This window comes from Fusarium oxysporum, chromosome II, assembly GCF_013085055.1.
Source record: "Fusarium oxysporum Fo47 chromosome II, complete sequence".
Taxonomy (NCBI): Eukaryota; Fungi; Ascomycota; class Sordariomycetes; order Hypocreales; family Nectriaceae; genus Fusarium; species Fusarium oxysporum.
In genome coordinates, this window is record NC_072841.1 from 2526521 (window position 1) to 2549238 (window position 22718).

The 22718-nt window shown below is 50.2% G+C and overlaps 7 protein-coding genes across 7 annotated transcripts; 4 read left to right on the forward strand and 3 right to left on the reverse strand.

The window, feature by feature from the left end:
* Window positions 1–260: 260 nt before the first annotated feature.
* On the forward strand, window positions 261–6332 carry FOBCDRAFT_247996 (uncharacterized protein; the record flags this gene model as incomplete). The annotated part of the gene is made up of 14 exons (XM_059610828.1): window positions 261–390; window positions 564–591; window positions 642–690; window positions 850–2049; window positions 2083–2240; window positions 2361–3205; window positions 3239–3304; window positions 3413–3493; window positions 3569–3731; window positions 3800–4422; window positions 4663–4861; window positions 4940–5280; window positions 5515–5754; window positions 5805–6332. 14 exons carry the CDS (start codon window positions 261–263, stop codon window positions 5834–5836), a joined length of 4155 nt encoding a protein of 1384 aa, XP_059466762.1. The 3' UTR covers window positions 5837–6332.
* A 276-nt stretch (window positions 6333–6608) lies between these two features.
* On the reverse strand, window positions 6609–8895 carry FOBCDRAFT_15173 (amino acid permease/ SLC12A domain-containing protein). The gene is made up of 2 exons (XM_031173501.3): window positions 8228–8895; window positions 6609–8091 (listed from the first exon to the last, which is right to left on the reverse strand). The coding sequence occupies exons 1-2, from the start codon at window positions 8710–8712 to the stop codon at window positions 6891–6893; spliced, it is 1686 nt and encodes a 561-aa protein (XP_031050286.1). The 5' UTR covers window positions 8713–8895; the 3' UTR covers window positions 6609–6890.
* Window positions 8896–11173: 2278 nt separating this feature from the next.
* On the forward strand, window positions 11174–12178 carry FOBCDRAFT_214851 (uncharacterized protein). The gene has a single exon (XM_031173503.3). The coding sequence runs from the start codon at window positions 11203–11205 to the stop codon at window positions 12055–12057; it is 855 nt and encodes a 284-aa protein (XP_031050288.2). The 5' UTR covers window positions 11174–11202; the 3' UTR covers window positions 12058–12178.
* A 259-nt stretch (window positions 12179–12437) lies between these two features.
* On the forward strand, window positions 12438–13424 carry FOBCDRAFT_247999 (dienelactone hydrolase; the record flags this gene model as incomplete). Its single annotated transcript, XM_059610829.1, has 3 exons — window positions 12438–12614; window positions 12672–13056; window positions 13098–13424. The coding sequence occupies exons 1-3, from the start codon at window positions 12565–12567 to the stop codon at window positions 13422–13424; spliced, it is 762 nt and encodes a 253-aa protein (XP_059464154.1). The 5' UTR covers window positions 12438–12564.
* A 488-nt stretch (window positions 13425–13912) lies between these two features.
* FOBCDRAFT_214853 (eukaryotic membrane protein family-domain-containing protein) lies at window positions 13913–17069 on the forward strand. Its single transcript, XM_031173505.3, has 2 exons — window positions 13913–16281; window positions 16327–17069. Exons 1-2 carry the CDS (start codon window positions 14056–14058, stop codon window positions 17002–17004), a joined length of 2904 nt encoding a protein of 967 aa, XP_031050290.2. The 5' UTR covers window positions 13913–14055; the 3' UTR covers window positions 17005–17069.
* A 252-nt stretch (window positions 17070–17321) lies between these two features.
* On the reverse strand, window positions 17322–21494 carry FOBCDRAFT_15199 (armadillo-type protein). The gene is made up of 3 exons (XM_031173506.3): window positions 20968–21494; window positions 18548–20858; window positions 17322–18366 (listed from the first exon to the last, which is right to left on the reverse strand). The coding sequence occupies exons 1-3, from the start codon at window positions 21011–21013 to the stop codon at window positions 17427–17429; spliced, it is 3297 nt and encodes a 1098-aa protein (XP_031050291.2). The 5' UTR covers window positions 21014–21494; the 3' UTR covers window positions 17322–17426.
* Window positions 21495–22032: 538 nt separating this feature from the next.
* On the reverse strand, window positions 22033–22566 carry FOBCDRAFT_196902 (uncharacterized protein; the record flags this gene model as incomplete). Its single annotated transcript, XM_031173507.2, has 1 exon — window positions 22033–22566. The coding sequence occupies one exon, from the start codon at window positions 22564–22566 to the stop codon at window positions 22033–22035; it is 534 nt and encodes a 177-aa protein (XP_031050292.2).
* Between the last annotated feature and the right edge of the window lie 152 nt (window positions 22567–22718).

Here is a 22718-nt window from a genome sequence, read left to right on the forward strand (position 1 = left end):
CCAATGACGGATGTGAGGAATATACTGTTGGCATGCAGGATGCGACGGCTGTGATTATTCCCAGAGGACGAACTGCGAAAATGATATCACCAAGAATCGTAGTTGACTAGCTGAGAAGATGCTTCGTAACTTTTTCACCAAAGAGAGCGATGGCAGGTGCAAGATCCGTTGCGAATTGTTGGCAAAATAGTCCCAAAAGTCAGTCTCATTATTGACATCAAACATTATGCAGCGACACTCAGAGGCGACACAGGTACCTAATGAATAATACTTGTGGTCTTGGTTATTTAAGTTGGGTTGCTGAGGTCGCCTTGCCTGTAAGCCGCCAGCAGCAATTGGGCAACCCTTTGGTGGCTAAGGTAGGAGGCAAGAAAGCCTACGACCTCCATCGTAAGTGATGAAAAGGCTTAGCTTAGTACCTTAAGTTAAGTATATTTTAGCAGGCCTTGAGACCAGTTAATGTGAGCACCCTAGCTCAATATCAGAAGTTTTTACTCCCTGGGAGGTCTTCTGTAGCAGTAATTTAGCGCTAGCTTGCAACGGCTCTGTGTCGCTATTTTCAGCTCTGGGCCATGTCTTGGGCCGAGACCAGTCTCGCTAGGAGGTGCTGACTTCATCTGGAAGTGCGCTTACAGGCTTAGTTTTGTGCAGTATAATAAGCGCCGTGTTTCACTTGTCGCATTCAGAAGGGTAACTCAGAAACCATTCATGCCCTCCTATGTCCAAGGAAGCCTGTTCGCGAACGGGCTTTCGCTCCAATGACTTGGTTGGGCAATACACCATTGTCTGCCAACATGATGCGGGCTGACAAGGCTCTGAGCTGACAGCAGTAGCTGGAACCCGTACCAGCTTCTAACTTATGCTCCTCTCTTCAATCGATCGAGTTCAACTCCAAATCTCATTCTTGCCCTTGCTTTTGTTTTCTTTTTTCCCTCTTCTTTTTTCATTCTTGCCGTTTTCATCTCAGTGGCGGACCCTCTTTCCATCTTAGCGAGCATCGCTGGGTTAGTTGCCCTTGCCGATCTCATCTTTCGGTCAGGTACCAAATACGTCAAGAGCTACAGAGGTGCATCAACAGAGGTTGGAAACCTCATTCGCGAAATCAGGAGCCTCTCTGTTATTTTGCATAATCTTTCCCTTGTCGCTTTTGACCTAGAAGAGACTGAACCAACTGCTGCTGTTCACGAGTCGTCGTCTGTTCTTCAACCGCATTATCTCCACGATTGCCACCAACTACTGAGGCGCTTGGAGACGGGCCTTTCGCGCACAGAAGCTTCCTTAGATTCGGGTTCTGAGCACCAAAGACTGTATGCTCGACTAAAATGGCCTTTCACGTCGACCGAGTCCAAGGAAATGATCCAAGACGTACAGCGCTACAACCAGATCATTCACACAGCTCTTGCCGCCGACTCTCTGGCTATGCTTAAACATTGCTTATCGCGACAAGACGAAATAAAGAATGGCCTCGACAAGATCAGTCTCACTGCGGAGAGGATCTTGGAAATCCAAGTCAAGATTTCTCATGATGCCAAAAGGAATCAAGTTCTACGCGACTTTGGGCGAGTAAATCCCAGAGGCGAATACGAGACGAACAGAAAGCTGCGACAGGGGCGCACAGGTCTTTGGCTTACCCAAGGTCCAGATTTTGACTTCTGGTACTCTACTCCCGGTTCAAGGCTCTGGTGCAGCGGCATACCTGGTGCAGGGAAATCTGTCCTTGCCGTAGCCATGACCGAGGAGTGTTTGCAGAGAAATGCCCAAAACACAAGAAAAGCAGTCGCATACTTCTTCTGCACCTACAAGAACGAGTCTTCTCAACACTCAACGACCATTCTCTCGTCTCTCTGCATGCAACTTGAAATGCAGAGCGAAAGCGCGTTTCAAATTTTACAAGAATATCACGACCAACTATTCTCAGGCCGTGATCTTTCTGCAAGGCCCACGGCCGAGACACTCGCTCAGAAACTACATCTCATCTGTGCTTGCTTCACTCGGACTTATATAATTGTTGATGGTCTTGACGAGTGTGACCATCGTGTTGCAGCAAATGTAGAGTGTTTGGCTAAGCTTTCGCTGTTACAGGGTTATGATGTTATCAACATGGCACTGTCAAGTCGGGACGAGATTATTATACGTCAACGCCTCAAGAATGACTTCCCGCACGTCGAGATTAAGGCTCATACTGAGGATCTACAACTATATGTTGCCTCGGAACTTAGTGAAAGGATTGCTTCGAAACAGTTGAGGCTTCGTGACCAGAGTTTGAAAGACCTTATTATGACAAGACTGGTCGGGGAAGTTAAAGGAATTTAAGTCACGCTTGCTCTGATACCACTCATTCCTACTAAAGCGGTCTCTAGGTTTCGCTGGGTAGCCTGCCAACTGGACTACATGTGCGAACTCCCAACAGACAGAGCTCGGCGTGAAGCCTTGAGCAAACTCCCCCCTTCACTCTATGCAACTTATGATCGGATATTACTGAGAATTGATGGTTACGATGATACATTGAAGCGGCTAGTGAAGAAAGCAATATTAATGCTCGCAACTTCTTTCGTCTCACTCAGTTTTGAAGAGATTTGCGAGGCCATCTCCTTGGAAGAAGATGCAACGACTCTCGAAGATGATGAGATTGTGAAAGAAGAGGAATTGCTGCGATGGTGCAGTAGCCTTGTTCGAGTCAGCAAATCCGGTTCCTTCAATGGTGGTAAAACTAGAATCCAGTTTGCACACTTTACAGTCAAAGAATATCTTCACTCGCTGAAGACTCGCAACTCCGATCATGAATATCCACAACTCAAGGAGTACGCTGTTTCGCATGAAGACGTTATAGACTTCTTTTCTTTCCTTTGCCTACGCTTCCTTACCATGGAGGATATAGAGCGATTCTCGCCAACTCGCGACACAACACGCGCTATCAGCTGTATTCTTGCGCAACGCAGGCGCAGAACCTTTTACGAACCGTCAGTACTCACTTGGGCGGTATATGCGACAACCTCAAAAATGGGAGACAGAACGCGTAAGCTCCTACGAAAGCTCCTGCATCCGTCCAAAAAGCCTGCTTTCTGTCTGTGGGCAATTGACTTCATATTCTGTCATCATCCCTCATCTATAGAAGCCTCATCCGAGCCAATAATGATTCTATCGCAAGTTATCGCTGCAGTTCTTAGGCCCGAATTTACCCCTCTTCATATGGCAGCTGCATTCAGTATGCCTGATGCATGCTAGGAGTTGCTGGAAGGTGGCTCTGATGTACTAGCATGCAGCAAATTTGGGACTCCGTTACACTGTGCCCTTGGCAGCCGAGGTTTCTTTTATAATTTTCTGGACTTGCGAGACAATGGCATTATATCCGAGGGTCCCATTACTGATCGGAGAAACTTCCATGTCGGACACGTGGCTCGACTACGAACAGTGCATTTGTTGCTGAACTCCTCAATCTCGCCCCTTACCACCCCGTTACCATCGGGAACTATCATATCTCTCACCTTGTCATGTCCTAACAACTTTACCAACAATTAGGAAATCTTTATCGAGCTTGTTAAGGCTGGTGTGTCTATCACGGCTCAAGATGTGCAACTCTTCAGCATTCGTTATAATCAGTACCTACAGATGCCTTCCGTCACCTCCGAGACCTCTCAAATGTGGTCCCGCTTTCCACAATTCTTCAACGTCCTTGGTAACAATAATACGCCAGGTTCTCCAAGGTTTATTCTTCGCCAGGAAACCGGAGAGTTAATCTTCAGAACAGGCGAAAAGATACCACCCAGCCACCAAAAGAGCAATCTCTAGATGGCGCCAGTGATGAGGAAGTCCTTGCGTATATTCATTCACTTATCAAACTAAATGATGAAACTCGGATGAACTCTTTCCTTAGCACGCGGAGAGCTAAACTGGCCCAGTCGACAGACATTGACCCCAAGCATCCAGGCTGGAATGCTCTTCATCTTGCATTACTCGAGAGATCTTATCGAGTTTTGGACCCATTTTTAGCCTTCGGCTTGGATCCACGTGCTTATAGACCAGACGGTTTCAAGCCAGTTCATATGTGCTGTCGGGAGAATACCTGCGGTGCTCTTCAAGCGTTATTGCGCTTTGGTGGATCAACCCTCAATACCGATAACTTGGGTAGGACCGTGTGGCATTTAGCCGCAGAGATGAACTCGGTAACGGTTATGGAGGAACTTCTTGACTTGGGCAACGTTGATGTTGCGCTAAACATGACATCTAAGCCCCATGAGATGGCTATTTGTGCGGCAGCGACTCGATTACACCTCGAGGCTGTTTGTCTTCTCCTGCCTTTTTGCAAAACGGAAGAATACTGGACAAGTAGCAAAGCCCTGTCCCTCATTTTGTATGAACCCGGGTTCTCTGAGGCTATGCAATCCTTACATCGATTCGGCATCCTTTCACAAACGTCATGCGGTATGCGTGCTCTGGCGTATTCATTCCATTAGGCTATTCTTCAGGATGATGTACAGACTTGTGAGAAGCTTTACGGTCTCGGCTGCCCGCTGGAGTGTGAGCTGCCCTTTGCCATACTTCTAACGCCGTTAGCTCTGGCCATAATCCAAGGTTATTACAAGGTGATGGGGTGGTTAATTAGAATGGGTGCGACTGTTTCAACCATCATGGCTCATCCTAATAAGGACGCCTATTGTACAGTTCTCGATCTTTTCCTGGAGCGACCGAACCTTAACCACCTTCTTCCAACATTATTGGATGCATACCTTGCAGAGGGAGGAGCCGGCTCACACAAACAACACAGTGTTCTCGACATACCTCTCGCTTCACATAACACAGACGGACTCATGATAATGTTGAACAAGCTTCAGGGCAAGGCCTTAGGCCAAGGCGAAGTCACGTAAGTAAATCATCAAGTTACTAAGTCAGGATGCCGCTAATTAGTACACAGGAAGCTCTTCAGAGACATATCAGGCAGCCGCATCTTCGAGAGCACCTCAACACTTGACTCGCTCAGTGCCATCATCAATCAAGGGGATACCCTTTATCCGAACCGAACACCTCTTTTTCTAGCAGCTGCGCAAAATAATGTGAAAGCGGCAAATGCTCTACTAATTCACGGAGCCGACGTTGACATAGCTGACGACAGAAATTGCACACCTCTCTTTGTTGCATCTGAGCACGGTTCAGCAGAAGTTGTAGAGCTCCTCCTCAGTCGCGGTGCCCATGTCGGCGTGATGAATACTTCATCCCACGAGCTCCTCGATGTGGCTTTCGTACAAAAGTCATGGAAGGTTGTCGATATCCTTCTCGCGGCAGGTCTACCGAGCAATCGAATAAACTCTGAGGGAAGAAATCTCCTCATGCTCATGACATTATGGGCTTGTGTCCCAGGCACCAAACCCAACATTGGGCTCTTCAAGCAACTTCTAGACCATGGCGTCGATCTATACTTATGCGATAAGTTCGGTTATTCCGCTTCCCATTGTCTTTTTACAAGCCCTTGCCGGTGTTATTTGTTATTCATGTTGAACATGAGACTCGATCTACAAGTGGGAAAGCTCAGCAGCTGGCCTGACCATTTCTTCTCCAACGGAGTAGACACCTTGGTCGCGATAACCTACAACCTCCGGTATGTCAAACCTTCGGTCAAGATTGAGGGTGTTCACCAGCTGTGTGGCCTGCGAACCCCCGGTGCTCATAGTTTGCTATGTCGAGCAGCCTGCTGGGGTTCTGTCACGGCGATCCAGAACTTCGTCAAGCTTGGGATTGGTGATATTGAACACCATTGTCGTGAACACGGATCGCCCCTGAATGCTGCCATTCAAAGCCACAGATTGGAGGCAGTCGAGTTTCTGATGATTCATGGCGCTAAGGTGCCTGACTATCTTTGTAAACCCAAGAATTCCTCCCTCAGTACTGCAAACCCAGGTTTTGTCATTCGACAATGGTTATTTGTTGGCAGGTACACTGAAAAAAGGCGAATTTCATTCAATCTGTTGAATGAAGAGACGGAGATCAAGAGCTGGTCTGGAGTATGGGTTGCTCGGGTCCCATTGCGATGGCAAAAGAGGAGTTCTGTTGAGAGCATCTCGGAATACGCCAAACGAAGACATTGGGTTGAAATTGAGTACAAGTCAAGCACTGTTCGAGATGCTCAACTGGTGCGACGAAAAGAGAGATGTGGCAGCATGTCGAGTGTTGAACGGCAGGGCTATTGCTGAGGAAGACACGACAGTCACTCAGCGCCGCAAGACTGATAGCCAACGCATCCGACCAAGCACACCCAACAGTGGATCATCTATAGCTTTAACCGAGCTCGCAAAAAGGCCGATGAGGACAAAGCAAAGAAATTGTAACGCTGCGTTCAGTGGATCATATGCTCCCTCCCGGAGGATCCACTCGGTGTCTGGCACCGGTCAGAAAGTACGGAGCTGGCCTTTCGGGCCGTTAGTCCCCACCTACCTCCGGTGCGTTATCCGCCTGCTCTAGGGGGAGTAAGGGAGGCAAGAAAATTTCGGACCAGGAATCCTTAGCGACAAAAGAATTTAGGTAAATTAGCCCAAACCTAGGAGACAGAGATCTCCGCTTCTCAGTGGTTCGCAACACTGGATGAGCATGTCGTTGGGAGGCGCGAATAGATCAATCATAGCAGGATATGTTCATTCATATATTCGTATATATACTCTAATTCATACAAGCTATCGTCACTCAACCCATTGGGGAATGACGTTTGGGTATCTTTTATGCCGCCTGTAACTTCAGGCGGCGCAGCAGGGTTCTGTCCACGATATCTGCGCTTCGATGATGATAAGCGGAGCTTGGCCTCTTCTCAGTCGCGACGATTGTCGAACTGACTCACTGCTTCTGCGCATCATAAATGTTGCAGCGTCATTCTTCATTCACGTTCACCGTTTCCAGGTGCACGCTCAGACATGGACTTCAGCGGCGTTCTTCTTCTTGTTCTTCTTGATACCAACAAGGCCAATGATCTCCTCCCAGAAGCCAGTTGGGGGGTCTACAATCATAGCACGCTCCTCATAGGCATCAATGACAGGTCGCTCCCAGACAATATCGCACTCCTTGGCACTGACGATCTTGGTGCGCTTGACGAGCTTCCATCCTAGGTACATGAAGGGAGCAATGATTTGCATGGTGTAGTTGGAGAAGAAGTTCTTCGCGTCGAAGGGGGCCAAGGATGTGTATCCATAGGTGTAGCAAACGACTGTGTGAAGGATAAGAGCGATCCAGGCACAGTAGGGCTGGAAATAGCCAAAGTAGGGCATCTTCTTGCGATCAATGCCCTGGGCCTTACACGCACGGTAGTAGAAGAGGAAGGTAATATTCATGGTGATATAATCCACGATACCGCCACCGGTGATGAGGGCGAGAAGGATGGTCAGAGCCTCGGCGGAGGAGCTGTCGAGCTGAAGGAAGGCCAACAGAGGGAAGACCATGGTGACGGCGAAACACCAGATAGGGATACCGCTCTTGGTGGTCTTGCGGAGGAAGGCAGGGGCACGTCCGTCGAGGGCGAGACTGTACAGGGAGCGGGTTGCGCAGTATGTGTACGTGTTGCCGGCAGAGAAGATAGTCGTGAAAAGAAGGGCATTGACTAGATGGGGCAATCCTTCAATACCGAGGTTGGACATAGCGATGACCCAAGGAGAGGCAGCAGCAGTGCCACCGCCGGATCCGCTGCCAAATTGGACCTCAACAAGTGTCTCATCAGTGTGGCTAAGAACGATGCCACAAGTCAGGGCAGCGCCGATGAAGAAGAGACCGAAACGGAAGTAACAGGTCTTGAAGGCAGTCTTGACATATCGGCTAGGGTGCTTAGATTCGGCGGCGACCATAGAAATGTAGTCAGGACCGACGACAAAGAAGGCAGCGGAGGCCAAGGCACCCATAAATCCTTCTAGACGTCCAAGATCACCTTCGGTTCGGAATGTCGCGAATGCGTCATGCGCATTGGACCAGTAGCGGAAGCCATAAGCGTCACCTTGGGGGTTACCCCCGACCATCGTCACGAACGTAAACATGAAGAGGATAAAGATCAGGAGGACCTTGCCAAGGGCCAGCCAGAACTCAGCTTCACCAAAGACACCAACAGCAAGAATATTGCACACACTAGAAGAGGAGACGAATGTTTAGCATGCATTCACACATAGACAGGGAGAGGGAGGGAAGCAGAATTGAGGAAAGAAACCATGGATCGCATCCGTGACGATGTTCATCAGGATGCAGCTCGGGGTTTAAGCCTTACCCATATGCGATGATGACTGCGATGATGAAGCCAGCAGTTGGACCAGCGTCAGTAATATTGTCACTCCAGAATGAAACAACGAGGTTCAGAGCGACGATTTCGAAGGGGATCAGGAGAGCCTCGTAGAAGAAGAAGTTCCATCCGACCATGAAGCCAAGGGCATCATCAACCCAGTGACCAGCAAGACGGATGAAACCGCCAGAGACAGGCATATAAGTGTTCATCTCAGCGATAGAGTTGTTGGTGAGACCGAGAACCATGGCGTAGAGAGCTGTGCAGACGAGGAGACTGCCAGGGCCACCTTTGGCCAGACCGGCACCGATACCGATGAACAAACCAGTACCAATAGTGCCTCCTATAGCGAGGAGTTGAACTTGACGATTGTTGAGACGGCGATGAAGGCCATCAGCGTTACCACCATCATTCTCGACGATGGGGCTGGGGCTCTCGGCCCTCTTGGAGGCCTTTTCCGAGTCGGAGGACATGTTGGAGACGATTCGGCCGAGTTGCTGTTAGTTGATGAGACAGCACAAAACCACTTGTCAACCTCAGAAGTGATCTGGGGTTGCGAACATGTGGAGATGGGAGATGGGGATGAAGAGAGAGAAAGTAGAAGTTCAAGAGAGAGCGAGAGCAAAGGGATTTATGAGAATGGAACTCATAGAGACGATCCCAGAAGAACACAGCAAGGCAAAACCCACAAGTCGAGACTCAGACATGGTGGTGGTGGAGAGCTCAGTGGGTCGTTGGTGGTTGCAATCCTTCGATGGTGATGAACCCTTGTTGGGGAGTGAGAGCGAGAATTGCAGACATCGCGTCATTATGGAGTCTCGTTAAGTAACTGGAGAAGCGAGAGAACGAGTCCGAGTGAAGATGGTGGATATCGTCGATATTAGAGGAGGCGGAGGCAACTGGTTTTCTCCACTGAACCTCTCTCATCAGGAAGAGCGTACCCATCAAACAACCTCATGAGCTCAAGGATGAGACGAGTCCGTTCGACGCGTCTTGCAAATTAAGCTTCTCCTTCTCCATGATGTTCGTTTCGCATGTCGCCGAGATCGTCGCATCGCATTGGATACGTACCGCTCTCGTTGTTGTTGTTGCTGTAACATGACTTATAAAACTTGTTCACGGAATGGCGATCCGAAGGAAGTTTACGAGATGAAATGCCAAGACAACACATGACGTCACAGTCTCAAACTCTTCAGTTCAGCTCACTGGAAGATCACGTGCGCGGTCGTCTCACGTGATGTACTTCATGATTCGTTTGCGGCAAAGGCGCAAGAGACTGAGGAACCAGTGGATCCTCGGCTGAGAAACTCTGCAGAGTTTTCTCGATACCCTGTAGAAACAAGCAAAGACAAGCAGTACATGATTCGTTAAAGAGTCTGACAGTGGATTTTGTGGATACAGGAAGAAATATGGTGCGGTTTACACTGACATTCCGCTGTCAAAGACCAGAATCGGCAGCTGGACCCGACGACCTCGCTATAGGGATGGCCCCCGATCTTGTGTGAAGAGAATCCAATGGACAATCAGAAGCAACCCGGTTTAAGGGACTCATTTACATAATGGATTGCAAGGTTGGAGGCTGAGCTTGAAGTGAGATGTGATATGACGAACATTGTTGATGGAAGCAAGTTTGCATGGTTCAGATCATCAAGGAAAAGGGAAGTTTATATCCTCGTGCGCTATGGCACCTCATGAATCCAGGGTCTTTTCGCACAATCCCTTGTTTCATTCACTCGCCATGACATGAAGTTCAAAACCGCCCAGCATCCCAAGCTTGCGGCTCAACGGCAGAGCGACCGCCAAGTTTCTCGCCATCTTTGCCTCATTCTCACCCAGAGGAAAAAAAAGTCTCCCAAAGACCGCCACCGCCGAATCATCGCTTACTCGAGACCCAGAATAGGCAATGCGTCTAGGATGCGCTTATTGGCGGCCAACGCTGTAAGCGCCAAGCAAATTGTAATGAACTGAGTTTTGCGTTATTTACAATACGTACGACATCGTATTGAACGTTGAGCGATGCTCCACTGATGGATGTTGGGATCCAGGGATGATGCAAGGGACACGGCGGCTGGGCTAACGCTTTTTCAGAGCACGACAGCATTGCGATTTTCTCCGACTGAGGGAGGTGATGAAGCTTATGCTTGTTTGGTCAAGATATTTATTATTATACTATTACAGATAGGGTATCTTCGGTTTGAGATGGGATCTAGATCATCAGATTGTCGAAACGAAACGTGAAACCGCTTGGATCATTCGTTCGCGTATCTTAGCCCATTCGGAGAAAAGATGCAGGGTCCTTATCGGCTTGAGCTGGTGCTGACTTGCCCAAGAAGGATAGCTTCGAGCAATCAATATTGATGACTCGACTCTTGTTCCAACAATATTCGGTACACTGCAGTGTCTGTATTGACGCAACGTATGTCATTGCGTTAAACACAAACATCAAAGATCGCGATGCAGGAAGCGCTTCCTTCTAACCTCTGGGATTAACAGATCATTCCCATAGGAATGGATATCGCCCCTTATTAGTTACAAGGGTCTCATGCAATGTAAGATTATGTTTGACTTCTCTTATTCGAAACATAAAACATGCACACGGCTCATAGCTGTTTAATATTTTGTCATTACACTGCCGATCTGCTACGTCTTACAAACACGATAACTGCTCAGAAGCGCGTCAGTGGCAGCAAGAATGACAACGACAATTATAATTCGAGAACACCATATAGAAAGCAATAGAAACTAAGTCTTGATACTAGTTTTGACTAGAGTTAACGCGAAATTTACACTGCCTTGGCTTCTTCATCAGCTGTAATCGACTTCCTCACATGAAAGAAGTTTGCTTACCCTGGAGCGCGCTCATGGCCCGTGCATTAGCCTTGCAGCTCAGGATAAGCACCTTGATCCCAAGCCACCAATTCTAGAAACATTCAGGCAACCTTCTTTCAACATCACCACCCAAAATGTCAGAATACTGGAAATCCACGCCCAAATACTGGTGCAAGCATTGCGAGACCTATGTTCGCGACACAAAACTCGAGCGCCAAAACCATGAATCTACTGCCAAACATCAAGGCGCCCTGAAGCGCTTCCTCCGCGACCTGCACCGCAACCACGAGCGAGAAGAACGCGAAAAAGACCGCGCCAAGCGGGAAGTCGAACGTCTCAATGGAGTTGTCGGAGCCTCATCTGCAGTGGCAGGCCCATCGTCAAGACCTGCGCCGCGCGCGCAACAGAGCGCACCGACAGAAGCGTCTTTGAAGAAACAGAGAGAACAGCTTGCTGCCATGGGCGTCGCGATGCCGAGTGACTTTCGACCTGAGATGGCCATGCCTGGAGAGTGGACGGTTACGAATACAAGAATTATCGAGACGAAGACAGAAGAAGATGAAGAAGCAAAGGTAGAAGCTAGAGCCAATGGTGTACGGAAGCGCGAAGCGACGGAGGATGAGAAGGAAGAGGAGGAAGCTGTGCGCGGACTGTTCAAGAAGCCCAGGCGATGGGGACGAGACTCAAAAGTTATGCCACAACAAGAAGATCAGGAACTCGATGCGCTACTAAGCGGATCGACGTTTACGCCTAGGGCTATGAAGGAGGAAACAGAGGATACGACGGATGTTAAGAAGGAGGACGATGCGACGCCGGACACAACCGTAAAGACGGAAGATGCGACAGAAGTCAAGACGGAGGATAACACCGACGTCAAGACAGAGGCACCTGCTGAGCCTCTGATAAAGCCAGAGCCAGAGGAGGCTGAGCCGGGTGTACAGACTGTGGTGTTCAAGAAGAGAAAACCCAAGGGCATTCGGCAAAAGTGATGAGATTGTCGCTGTGTACTATACAACTACTTGCATTCCTGGAGCATATAATGATACCATCTATACGAATAATGAATGATATTCACCACATCCCACATACACCGACTTCCTCAAAAGTCAAAATGCTATGCCGTGGAATAGTTTCGTAATTCGGCATTTGGCCCAATGTCCATATCCGTATATCCCGTCGGAGTTAAAAGTCTAAAAGCGAAAAATGAAGCCTAATGGGGATAGCTTCAAAACCATCCACAAGCAGACTCCTCTCCCAGACCCAGATATCCCACCTTTCACCAATTAGCACAGAGAGGTTGCTTAGAAAGCACACGGGAATAGTTCACGGAACGGCCATTGTTTGTGGGGTAACACGGCATCTCGGCCTCGATTAATTGCGTCACTCGGAAGGACCTGGGTCCGCTTGGAAAGAGGATATAAACTCGGCCAAGTAACCTCCGAGAAATTTCCCCCCCATTCTACAATTCTGCAGAGAAACAGAAAACTACTATCACAATGGCTTCTAACCAACCTGCTAAGTGCTGCACCGAGGGTGTTCGCCATGAGTAAGTCTACCCCGAAAATGGTGTTCGCGCAATTTATATCTAATGCTTCCTTTGCAGAGGCGAGCCCACCGGCAAGATGATCAAGCTCGATAGCGGTCTTGACGCCTACATCGCGACAGCTCCCGCGGACAAGGCGCATAAGGGTACCGGAATTGTCTACATTGCCGATATCTTCGGAATCTGGACCAACAGCAAGTTGATGGCTGACCAATTCGCCGCCAACGGCTACACCACCATCATTCCCGACATTTTCAACGGCGATGTTATGCCTCTGCCTATGCCTGAGGGTCTTGATATCATGAGCTGGATCACAAAGGGTGCCAAAGGCGATAACCCCCACACCCCCGCTCAGATCGACCCTATTATCGCTGAGTCTATCAAGACGCTCAAGGAGCAGGGTGCTACTAAGATTGGAGCTGTCGGATACTGCTTCGGCGCCAAGGTACGGCTGTTTACCTCAACTTAAAAGCACATCGCTAACAGTCTCAGTACGTTATTCGCAACTACAGCGCGGGCATCGACGTCGGTTACGTCGCTCACCCCTCGTTCGTCGAGGAAGAAGAGCTCAAGGCCATCACCGGTCCCCTCTCCATTGCCGCTGCTCAAACCGACAACATCTTCCCCGCCGAAAAGCGTCACCGATCCGAGGAGATTCTGATCGAGACTGGCAAGCCTTTCCAGATCAACCTGTTCTCTCACGTCGAGCATGGTTTTGCTGTGCGCGCTGATCTGAAGGACAAGAGGAAGAAGTTTGCCAAGGAGCAGGCTTTCTTCCAGGCCGTGCAGTGGTTTGATGAGTACCTTATTTAGAGTCAGGTAGATGAGTTAATGATGTATAAAGATGCTTAATAGAGGTTCAAGAATGTAAATGGTTGTATGACATGCTCAGTGAAACCTTGTCTTGGACTGAAGCGAAACCTTATGACGGCAGAGGATCTAGAACCTGCACACGCTAAACAAGAGGGAGTGCTGGGCATTGCAGGAAAATCTAGATACATCACGAGGCATGGAGTTTTGGTCAATATTAGTTCTACAATTACTATTTGTTATACCCGTCTTGGCTTTCACCAAGTCAGATTCGCGATGCTCTTCCCGCCACGGTATCCAGATCCACGGATCCATTCTCATCTCAAGCCACTGACACAACCCCTGCATGGACCCCCACTGCCCCAAAGTTTCAGTGCCTTCAGAGCACGCTCTCCCGCTCAGGGGAACCTTCGGTGCCGACTCCACTGTGGCGCACCCACTGTCGAGTGAACCGGTTCACTCCAGTCCAGTTCAGTTGCGTCTTGTCTCATGGTGATTCAATGCTGACAATCCATTTTCCACTGCAACGTCTCTTCTTTCACCACACGCGACAACCTCCAACTAATTGACCTTCGTTACGAAAACCCCATTACTAGAGGGAAAAAGCCATGCTTCGAGAGCCTCAGCCTTGGTGATGGCCGCCTCCGTCGATTCCATCAATTCTCATCACCTCCCACCGCTTCTATCACCGTCCTCAACTCCTCCTCCATCATGCGCCGACACAACAAACGACAAAATCCCCACGATCACCTCCGACGAAGACCACTCTTCTGAAGAAGGTTCCCACAGGAGTAGCAGCGTGCGTCGCGTCGAGTCCAACTCTTCTATTTCCGAACCAGCGGTCGAGGATGACGAGGATCAAGAACAAGAGCCCGCGGAGGAGACTCTAGACAAAGACAAGGACCAGGATGACAGTACTGCTGTACCCTCTGGCAGGGCCAGTCGCAGCAGTACGATAAGCAATACCACGAACCCTAATGTTCGACGTCTCTCTGCGACTGAGATGCAGCGCCTCACAAACTCTCCTGAGTCGTTACCTGTGGCCCCCGCGCCAGAACGGAGGTCAATTGACCAAGAATCTGCATCACATCTTCTCGATCAGCGCGAGGCTATACGACAGCCTACGATGCGCCTCGATGATCCGACTCCCCCAGCGCAGCCAAATGGTGTCGCCGTAGAAGCCCGCACTGGCTTGACTTCTGCTCTGCGGACTGCGAGAGATATTCAGATGGACATTCACCGACGCCCATCGCCTGGAGCGAGAACTCTATCCACGCCCCCTACGAGTCGAGTGTTAGGCAGTGATTCGAGTGGGACGTCTTCACCGAGACGATACTCTTCCTTCAACTCAACTGGACGACCTACGTCTTTACATCTCAACCTCGATGGTACTGGTGGAACATCTCCAGTTCTCGGCGCCCGGTCGACACCTGCAACAGCTATACCTCTTCAAACGGACTCTTCAGGACTCCGACCACCATCACCGATTCCACCGATCATTCCTCTTCCGCCCATGTCGTTACCTACACATCTACAGCTGGAATTGGCAGCTCAAAGACCTAGTCCGTTATACATCCACCAGTCCCACGCTTACGATATTCCCTACGAATCCAATGCCGTCAAATTCGAGCGTCTTAAGAATGTGATCCTCCTACCGCCCCATCTCGAAATGACTCTTAACTTTGGAGCTCTAGCATGTCTCGATGCTTGGCTTTGGAACTTCACCATTCTTCCCATGCGCTTTATCCAGGCTGTCAGCATGCTAGTTCGTTGGTGGGGCTATGTCATCCTTAAAGAAGTTCGATGGCTCCTCGGCTTCGTGTGGTATGGTCTTGGACGGCTTTGGCGAAGAGGTAGGACCTCGCGAGCCGATGAGACCTCTGATGAAGGAAGATCACGCAGTGAAAGTCGTCCTCGAGGTCGTTCGAACGATGAAAACGGGAGTCATGATCTCAAGGCAAACGGAAACGGGAATGGAAACGGACACTTCAAGCCTTTGCAGTCTCGATCTCAACCCAAGTCTGGAGCATTTCGTCATAGGAGGACGAAGTCCATGCCTTCAAATCTCTCGGCCTTTCACAAAGCTGATCTCCTCCAAGGCGCTGTCATAATATGCAGTTCCATGGCCTTGATGACTCTTGACGCGAGTCGTATGTATCACTTCATTCGAGCTCAATCCGCCATCAAACTCTACGTCATATACAACATTCTTGAAGTCGGCGATCGACTTCTTTCAGCTCTGGGACAGGATATTCTGGAGTGTCTCTTCAGCACGGAAACGCTCTCACGTAATGCGTCTGGTCGTTCCAAAGTCCTTCTTCCGCTGGGCATGTTTATGCTTGCTCTTGTATACTGCTGTCTTCACTCGATTGCACTGTACTATCAGGTCATCACCCTCAATGTTGCCGTAAATTCTTACTCCAACGCCCTGTTGACTCTTCTTCTCTCGAACCAATTCGTTGAGATCAAGTCAACTGTCTTCAAGCGCTTCGAGAAAGACAATCTCTTCCAGCTCACCTGCGCCGACATTGTCGAGCGTTTCCAGCTTTGGATCATGCTGTTCATCATCGGGATGCGTAACGTCGTCGAGGTTGGCGGCCTCAGCGTCCCCGGTGCTGGCTCGGAGTCATATGATGAGACATCTGTACCCCATCATAGCCCCTCTATCCTACCACACAGCTTTACTGTATTACCCTCGTGGCTCATGTCAGGCGAAGTTCTCTCCCCTTTCTTCATTGTCATTGGTAGTGAGATGCTTGTCGATACAATTAAACACGCCTATGTGACGAAGTTTAACAACATCAAGCCAGCATTCTACAGCCGTATCCTTGATATCTTGTGTAAAGATTATTATACCAATGTAAGCCGTCCTCATCCCTTCTCGTGTTACAACTAACGCCCCTAGGCTTTCATGACTCCCTCTCTGACCAAGCGTCTTGGTCTCGCTGTCATACCCCTATCTTGTCTCTTTATTCGCGCCTCCATCCAAACCTACCACATGCTTCTGTCCACACATCTCCCTATGCCTATGCCGATGCCTATCCCCCAATCAACACAAACATCCCTTTCCGAAGAATCAGCCACACCCTCATCACCCGCTATGATAGCCGCCCTCAACCGCTTCGACTCTCTTATCCGCGACTCTCTCGGCCGCGCAACATACGGCTATCCCTATGGCTCACCCCTAAACTCCCGCCCATGGTACTCCTGGACATCCGACGACTTCATCGCCGCCGTAACCATGGTCGTCGTCTTCTTCATCGCCTTCCTCGTCCTACTCATTCTCAAACTCCTTCTAGGCATGGTCCTTCTCAAATACTCCCGTAACAGATATGCAAAAATGAAACGTGCAGAACACCAGGGCCGCGCTCCTGAATCTTTTGATACACCCGGTGGACGACGAGTTGGCGGTTTTGGCCAAGTTGAGGTTGGAGAAGAGAGACAGCGATGGATTCATGCTGATAGGAACGAGGGGTTGAAGGGTGGTAAAGGACCGGGGAAGAGGGTTGAGAAGACGGAAAAGAAGAAGGATGATTTTGAGAAGGTGATGAGGTATGAGATGGTTGCCAAGAGGATTTGGTGATTGCATTATTCTGTAGCATTCTATGGCGTTATACTTTCGAATTATATGATCAAGTTTTAAGATAACAATTCTGTTATCATCTTATCAAACATGCATGCGCTGGTGCACTTATGAAGCAGTATGAAGGAAACAAATGTCCATATGGAAAGGTATCTTTCTAATCCTAGGTATCAAAAGTCCTCTATCCTCGAAGCCATTAAAGCTTCATCGTGAAATCCCAGCGCTTGCCATCCCTAATTTTCCTTTTCCCATCCCATGCCCTTTTATACCCATGCAGCTGCTTTGCATGGTGCTACTACGTTATACTCTATCAACGCATCGTAGTCTAGTGCGTGCTTTTTCTTCATCAAATCATATCGCAGTTCGTCACTTTTATGTAATCCACCAAACCGAAAATTCGTCAAGTCGTGATGTTTGTCCGTTTACTGAATACCAGCAAGCTTGAGCAGGCCGGGGTTGTTGGCCAGGAGGTCAGGCTTAGCCTTGTACAGGTTCTGGACGGTGTGCTGGAGAATCTCCCGAGTCTCAGGCTCAAGCTGCTCCTCAGGGGGGCTGAGGACCTTCTCGAACACGTTGATAAGCTGGGGAGTAAGCTGCTCAACAGTGGGGTTGGACTGCTGGTAGAGCTTGAAGATGTTGTCGTAGATAGGAGCGTTCTCCTCGTAGTCCTCCTGGAGGGGAAGGACATTGATAACGGCGGGAAGAGCCTGAGCAACGAATTCGTTGTTGGGGTTCTTGGTCATCATACGAGAAACTGCGCCGGCAACGTTGTCGGTCATGCGCATCTCGTTGACAGTCAGGAGAGGCTCGAGCTTCTCCCAAAGAAGAGGGTACATGGGGAAAGTCTTGCCGGTGTCGGCAGAGTTGAGGACAACAAGACCAATGGCGTAAGCAGCGTTAGACTTGGCCAGAGGGTCAGGATCTGTGAGGCGGCGGACAAGAGCTTGGCCAAGAGACTCAGTGAAGGGAGTGATGGCCTCGCCAGTGTACTTGGTAATCTCAGCGATGGTGCCAACAGCCGTGGATCGGTGAAGGTCCTCGCTGGAGCTGGCAAGTCGGAGAATAGGCTTCTCGAAGATCTTCCAGAGCTCACCGAAGTTGTTACCGAGAGCAGCAGCCAGGCCGACGACGACGTCAAGAGCAGTGTCAATGACGAGCCAGTCGTACTCGGAAGAACCGGCATCAACCTCTTGCTCCTCCTCCTCGTCGCCAAGATCTTGCTGGCAAGGGTGAGATCGGGTAATGATAAGACCAACGACCGAAACCATCTCCTGGAGGAGGCCATCCTTGGAAGCAAGAAGAGCAGGACCGCAAGCCTTGAGGGTGGCAGCGACGTTGCGGTTGATGTCAGTAACGACGGAACTATTTGACTATTAGTAATGATTCAAGACCAGAATGCAAGAAACAAGAAGTAACAGTGCCATGAATCAGAAGTAGATTAGACGTTTTCTCAGCAACCGCATTTTGCGTCTGAGTGAGCTGGGTATAACGCAAGGTATTCATCATATTGGCAGAAACAGAAATGACAATGGGGTAAACTAACCGTTCGCTGTCGTCAGACCAGATGGTCATAGTGGCCTTCTCAAGAGCCTGGCCCATGCTGATGAGCGAAGTAGGGGGAGTGTGCTTAGGGGGAAGACCAGCCTCCCACTTGACACCAGCGCCCTCCTCCCAGACCTGGAAGACACGGGCGTAGGTGCGCCAGAGGGTGGAGATGGCGGTCTTTCGGCATCCCTCGTATGTGTGCTCGGTAAAGGGAGAAACCTTCTCGATGGTCTGCTCGACGTAGGTCTCGAGGTTGGAGCTGTTGCAAGAGTTGGAGATGACATCACCAAGGACGTCGAGAGCAATCTCCTGCTCAAGAGCGACAGCAGTCACAGCACCGAGATCTTCGAGGTCCTCGATATCATCCCAGTCCTCGTCACCGCCAGTGGCGATGGTGATATCGTCCTGAGTCTCGGGAGCCTTGACCTTAACACGCTTGCCACCAACGACGATGGCACCGTCACCAAGCTGGCTAGCGTCAACACCGGGAAGCTCGATCTCCTCCTCCTCGAGCTCGAGAGAAGAGAAAAGGCCCTTGAAGACACCGGGAAGGAAGTGGTCGAACTGCTCGTGGTAGACCTTGGACAAATTGGACCACAGGATGAAACTGGTCTCCTTGAGGCGGGGGTTGTCAAGGCCGAGAGCCTCCTCGCTAGCGGACATGAGGTCCATGACATAGGGCTGGAAAGACTCAGAGCCGACGGCCATGGCGATGCGGCCCAAGCTGTCGCAGGTGGAGCTTCGGAGGTCGAGAGACTCCTCACCCTCCTTGATAGAGACGAACTTGCCAAGAGAGGACATGACATCCTTGAAGTAAGGCTCGAAGCCCTTCTCCATGGAAGAAGCGATGGCACCAATAGCAGAAGCAGCAGCAGCCTTGACGCCAAAGTCCTCGTGGTCGAGGAGACGGACCATGGGGCCAATCAAATTGGGACCATACTGGGCCATGATCTTGGTGTCAATGCCGTCACCAAAGGTATCGAGGGCACCGCAGGCGCAGCGAATGATGCTGACGTTCTTCTTGTCGGAGACGCCCTGAGAGGCAGCCTCGAGGTTCTTGAGGACGGAAGCAATGATCTGCTCGTGGTGAGAAGACATCTCGTCGGCCATCTCCTCAGCAAGGTGGATCAAACCAACAAGAGAGGCATGTCGGACCTGAGTCTCGGAGTCCTCCAGAAGAGAGATGATGGTAGGGAGAAGAGGCTGGAGTTGAGTAGAGATGAAGTCAGGAGCACCCTCAGCAGCGTTACCGAGAGCGAGCATAGCCGCCATACGGAACTTAGGATCGTTGTTGGTAGCGAAGTGGGGGAATTGCTCGAGGAGAGGAACAATAGCCTGTCGGGGAGGGAGCTCGTTGGACAAGGTGTCGATGAGGCTGATGGCGGTACGGGCAGGAGACATGTCCTCCTCGTCGTCATCGGCGTCGAGCTCGGTAACAATGTGCATGGCCTTGACCATGAGCTCAGCGGCCATGTCCTTCATGCCCTGAATCTTCATGCGTCGGTAGCGGACACACTGGATGAGGAAAGCAAGAGCCTGAGATCGGGCGTCTTCTTCAGCGTTGACGTTGCCACCAAGCTCAATCATGAAGGTAAGGAGGTCACGGAGGTGAAGGGCAAGGAGGGAAGAGTCGTAAGCAATGAAAGAGTGGAAGACCTCGAAAACGATCTTGTAGCTCTCTTCATCCTCAGCCTCGACGGTAGCCTTGAGAATGTTGACCAGGCTGGGAACAAAGTTCTGCATTGCCTTGAGGGACTCGGGGTCCTCCTCAGGCTCAACGATCATGAGGATAGCACCAATAGCACGGACGATGTTGATGCGGACCTCCTTGCTCTGGGGGTCCTCAATGCGGGCCTGGAAGAGCTTGAGAAGCTCATGTGTGTGGTCGGCGAAGTGGGTAGGGTCCTCCTCGAGGATAGCGTAGAGGAGGAATGAACCAACCTCACGGGCAACAACATTGTCGTTGTTGGTGAGAGGAAGGAGGTGCTTGAGGAACTCCTCACCCTCACCATTCTCCATATCAGCGCTGACAATGCCGGCGATAAGACGGGCGAGGGAGTGGCGGACACCAGCGGAGGACTCCTTGAGGACACCCTCAAGAAGGTGGTTTCGGGCGAGCTGTCGCTGGTCCTGGGCGGTCTTCTCCCAGAACTTGGGGATCAGACGAAGAGCCTGGACCGAGGCGAGCTGTCGAACACCGGCGTCTCCATGTGTGAGGGAGATCTCGACGAGGGCGAGCAGCGACTCGGGTTGTGTGTAGAAGTTCTTCTGGAGCTCGGCGGTAACGGCCTTGACCTGCTCTGTGTTGGCTAGAGAGAAAATGTTAGTATCGAAGTTTGTGTAGCGAGGCAACGAGTAGAAGCAAGGGAAAGCAGAGCTTGCCGGCTGTTTATCGTTGACGTAGATGATAGAACTTACGGACTTGGCTCCCTTCAAGGAGCTGAGCAAGCTTCCCCTTATCCATGATGATTTCTTTGTCGAAGCTTGAACGACAGAGAAAAAAAGAGAAAGAGAGAAGGAAAAAGGAAAAGAACCCGAAGGTTTATAGTAGTGAAGAGAAGGAAAGAAAAGAGTCGCGAGAGACCCGCGCCGAAAATTTTAAATTATTTGGGGTCCTTTCGAGTCGAGTCGAAATTAGCATGGAAGAGAAAAAAATTCCCAAGCCGCCCCGCTCTTGCTGGTGCACGCGCTGGTTGGCAGTGGTGGCCCAGGCAAGCCAGGGTCTGGTGTTGCCCCTCGTTTCTTCCACTTTTAGCGCGGGGCTTTTTGTGGTGATGATTTCCCTGACGGGTTAAGAAGACGCCGAATGAAGTTGTATGTAGTTAATGCTTGATCTTGACCGCCTTTGGTGGGTGGGAGTGATGTGTTGTTGTCTTTTGTTTCGTCGGCCTTGTCTAGACTCGTCTCTGGTGGGATGGGATGGTTATTGTTGAAGCCTGATTACTCCAGGCATCGCTGAAGATGTCGGATAAATGCAACCTTGACAGCCAAGACAAGCCCTCGAGTTTGCTGGCACCGGCCGAGATGCTGCACTAGCTCAGGTGCATGGCAGCCATGAACCATGGCCAATGATTGTTGGCTGATAGGCCCGTGATGACGTTGGTTGGCTGCTTGACACGCGTTAGGCTGATTGATACGCTCCCAGAAGTTTGGGTTTCGGATGCTTATCACCAAGCGATCAGATACAGCTTCATCCAAGAATTGGTTGACGGTCTGTCAGGCATGAAATATTACTGCCATAACACTGCTATGAACTGCCACCAAGCAATGTCTAGTACGCGTCAGAGAAGATGCCACTGCACCACTAACCCAGACTATAGTCTGTACGTCACCAACTCTGTTCAGACAGCTTCATAGCTCACTTCGACTCAACTTGACGCAGCTCAAATCTTAGACAAGTCGCATCATTTGCCGTACCTGACGGCTACAACAGTTACCCAGTGATACTTTGTACTCCCGTCCACAACGCATGGTACGACATGCTCAATCGACGCTCTTCTTGCCAGGCACACAGATGCGATCGTTAATCTTGAGAGCCTCACAATCAAGGTCCGGATTCTTGTTCTTCAAGTCATCAACGCTAACTCCATTCTTGTTCGCAATATCCCAGCATGTATCGCCCTTGTGAATCGCATACGCCACCGTGTCCTCCGGACAGTCAGCGATGGGAATACGCTCGTCCGGCGAAGAACCCTTGTAGCCGAGGAACCAGAAGAGCAGGACGAGCGATAGGATGACGAGCATGAGAAAGTTGAGAAAAGGCTTCATCTCAGTGAACCACGACATCTTAGGGCGTTGCTGCTGGCTTGTCATGAGGAAGGTCTCGGTCTCTTGACCTTCAGGACGAGCTTCGCCGACCTTTGTGAGCTGGCCGTATTCATTGCCTGGCGCGCTCTCCCAGTAGCTGCCGTCGGCGTCGCGGAACGTGTAGACCTGAGTGTCAGCATCGTAGCCTACTCTCTGCATGCCCTCAGGGAGACGCTCCTCGTCGGTGTCGTAGCGAGAGAATCGAGACATTGTTGTCGACGGTTATTGACTGAGATGGTGATTTGATGTGATTGATGAATAGAAGAAGAGGGAGAAAGATGGAAGAGCTCAGGCTGCCTCCTTTGAAACATGGACATCACGTTCCCTCGCTTGTTCAGGGGACCGCGTCATGCCTTAGGTAA

Coding starts and splice junctions, on each gene's coding strand:
- FOBCDRAFT_15173 (XM_031173501.3), bottom strand. CDS start 8,712: ATGTCCTCCGACTCGGAAAAGGCCTCCAAGAGGGCCGAGAGCCCCAGC. Junction 8,092..8,227: donor GCAGTCATCATCGCATATGG/GTAAGGCTTAAA, acceptor CTCCTCTTCTAG/TGTGTGCAATATTCTTGCTG.
- FOBCDRAFT_214851 (XM_031173503.3), top strand. CDS start 11,203: ATGTCAGAATACTGGAAATCCACGCCCAAATACTGGTGCAAGCATTGC.
- FOBCDRAFT_214853 (XM_031173505.3), top strand. CDS start 14,056: ATGGCCGCCTCCGTCGATTCCATCAATTCTCATCACCTCCCACCGCTT. Junction 16,282..16,326: donor GTAAAGATTATTATACCAAT/GTAAGCCGTCCT, acceptor TAACGCCCCTAG/GCTTTCATGACTCCCTCTCT.
- FOBCDRAFT_15199 (XM_031173506.3), bottom strand. CDS start 21,013: ATGGATAAGGGGAAGCTTGCTCAGCTCCTTGAAGGGAGCCAAGTCC. Junction 20,859..20,967: donor CCTTGAAGGGAGCCAAGTCC/GTAAGTTCTATC, acceptor TTTTCTCTCTAG/CCAACACAGAGCAGGTCAAG. Junction 18,367..18,547: donor TGGTCTGACGACAGCGAACG/GTTAGTTTACCC, acceptor ATAGTCAAATAG/TTCCGTCGTTACTGACATCA.